Genomic DNA, 2,138 nt, shown 5'->3' with positions numbered 1-2,138 from the left:
CTGACATATGTTTGCGGTTTGGATCGGAATATCCGTCCCTCGGTCACCCGCCCATGGGCGGTAACTCGGCAAGCCTCGTTACCGCCCAATGGGCGGGTCACCTCGGGACGGATATTCCGATCCGAACCGCAAAATATGACAGATATTATTAAGGTTGTATCGGCTTTCCATACGATGTGCCTTGTTTCTTTTCAACAAATTTAGGTCATATCGGTTTTCTATAGCTTTAATTTTGATGTTGTAATAACACTATCTATTCGAACCATCCGTGTTGAGTTACGAAAGGAATAAACATGTGCCCAGTTGTGGTCAGTGTATGAATATACGTTTTTAGTCTTAATTGATTTTCTCTGAAGCCAAAGAATGCATCCTCGTTGCACAATCTGTATGTTAGCACCAAAACACATGCTATCGAAATCTACACGTTTGTCAAAATTGTTCATGAAGTATTTTGTGTTTGCTACATATACAGCATTAATATGGTCCTCTCGTAGAGACCCTTTATAAAAGTATGGAGAGTTACTTTCGAATTGAGTCTTTACTCTGTGCTCATCTCTATGCGTCAATTTATTATAACGTTTAAACATGAATGTTAAAAACGTGGGCCCTGCTTTCCCTGATGGACTAGGTCTTGTGGCAAATTTTGATAGAGAGAGTATTGCTACTTTCATGAACGGATGTTTTGGCCGGCACATCATAAAAGCAGTGCTAAGTAAATATGGCATTTTGTAAATGATTGCACTGTGCACGAATGGTTCAGGTGTAAGTATGCAAGAATATTTAATAGTTGCCCTGTCTAATGGTCGTAAACATTTCATATCTAGGTCGGCATAAACACCCCCGAATTCATAAAGCAACACATAACGTAAAGCATCCGCTTTGTTGATAACGAGCGGATAATTGTCCCAAGTTTCCAGCAACGATGGGTGCTTTGTTGCTATGAGCTGCCGAGCTGAAATGTTCGTCCAAAAATAGTATGTCCAACTAGGATTGAAATGGAAGAATGAATTAACATTTGCTTTAAACATTTCTGGTAAATCATTTTTGCTTTCTATAGAAGATATGAAAATAAAATGAATTATATGAGGTATCCTATGGTGAGTTTCTGAACCGCCTGTTTGAAAGTCTTGGTCAACGTTTGGTTCAAACTCCGTGTCATGAATGCTGTATCTTATTCTATTCTTTTGATATGTGACCTCATTTTCATCGTCGTGAGCGGTTGGTAATTCTTCTGCCTCTGAAGCTGCAAGAAATGTGCACATCTTCATTTTCACAACAATTGAAGACATATAACTATCATATAATTATCAACACAAAAAAGGAAAATACAATGTAAATGTAATTCTCGAAACTATAAGTAAATGTATTTATATAAATGAAAGAGATTATCAAAGTGCATTCACAAAGTAGATGTGCACGGTAGTCCTGACGGGAAGGTACTACTCTGTATTTCCTGCCCCTGTTATTACGTTATCGCTATAAAAATCACAGAATAGTAGACAGGGAACCAGGCTAGGGAAGATGTCTGACTCTCTTGGACCAACACCATGGTTCCTGATACCAGTACCGGTTAGTTCCACGAAGCGAATACAAGAATGATTCGAAAAAAAGCTACCTTAAAAACCCTTAACCTGGCGATTTTTTTACCATGTTGCTCCCTGCTTTAAACACCAATACAGATTTCGATATCAAAATTCAAAAATATGAGGTAGCCCTATACTATTTCGTACAACTCTATTCTCGCTTATCTGGCTAATGAAGGCTAATTGCTGCTGGTTCCAGCAGGCAAAGAATTTAATAATTAAAGAACAATTACACGCCCTTTCGACAACGTTAAACACCAGTTACATGTTATTTTACTTCAGTAATATCTTTTTTGTCCATAGAACAGTATAGGTCATATGGCAGCTTTCCAACTGGTGGAGGAAGACCTCAGGTGCCCTTCCTTTCAGGCACAAACGGGCACCTCAGTGTAGATCTACCTCCTTTCTAGCTAGATAGCCTCCTTACATGGAAGAAACCAAAGTCCCTTGTGGGATAATCATCGCTGATGGTATTATTATGTATTTTTATCAGCAACCTAAACTCTGTATGACAAAATAAACATACAATACTAGAATTTTTATGTACATCAGATA

At 38.3% G+C, this 2,138-nt stretch overlaps 1 protein-coding gene across 1 annotated transcript; it reads right to left on the bottom strand.

Moving 5' to 3' along the window:
- Positions 1–218: 218 nt before the first annotated feature.
- LOC132713300 (uncharacterized) lies at positions 219–1,268 on the bottom strand. Its single transcript, XM_060695826.1, has one exon. It carries the CDS (start codon positions 1,266–1,268, stop codon positions 219–221), a length of 1,050 nt encoding a protein of 349 aa, XP_060551809.1.
- Between the last annotated feature and the right edge of the window lie 870 nt (positions 1,269–2,138).

The sequence above is a fragment of the Ruditapes philippinarum genome, unplaced genomic scaffold (genome assembly GCF_026571515.1).
Source record: "Ruditapes philippinarum isolate M1 unplaced genomic scaffold, ASM2657151v2 ctg253_1_1_1_1, whole genome shotgun sequence".
In the NCBI taxonomy this organism is placed as follows: Eukaryota; Metazoa; Mollusca; class Bivalvia; order Venerida; family Veneridae; genus Ruditapes; species Ruditapes philippinarum.
The sequence above is the reverse complement of the archived record's forward strand: the minus strand, read 5'-3'. Positions and strand labels throughout refer to the sequence as shown.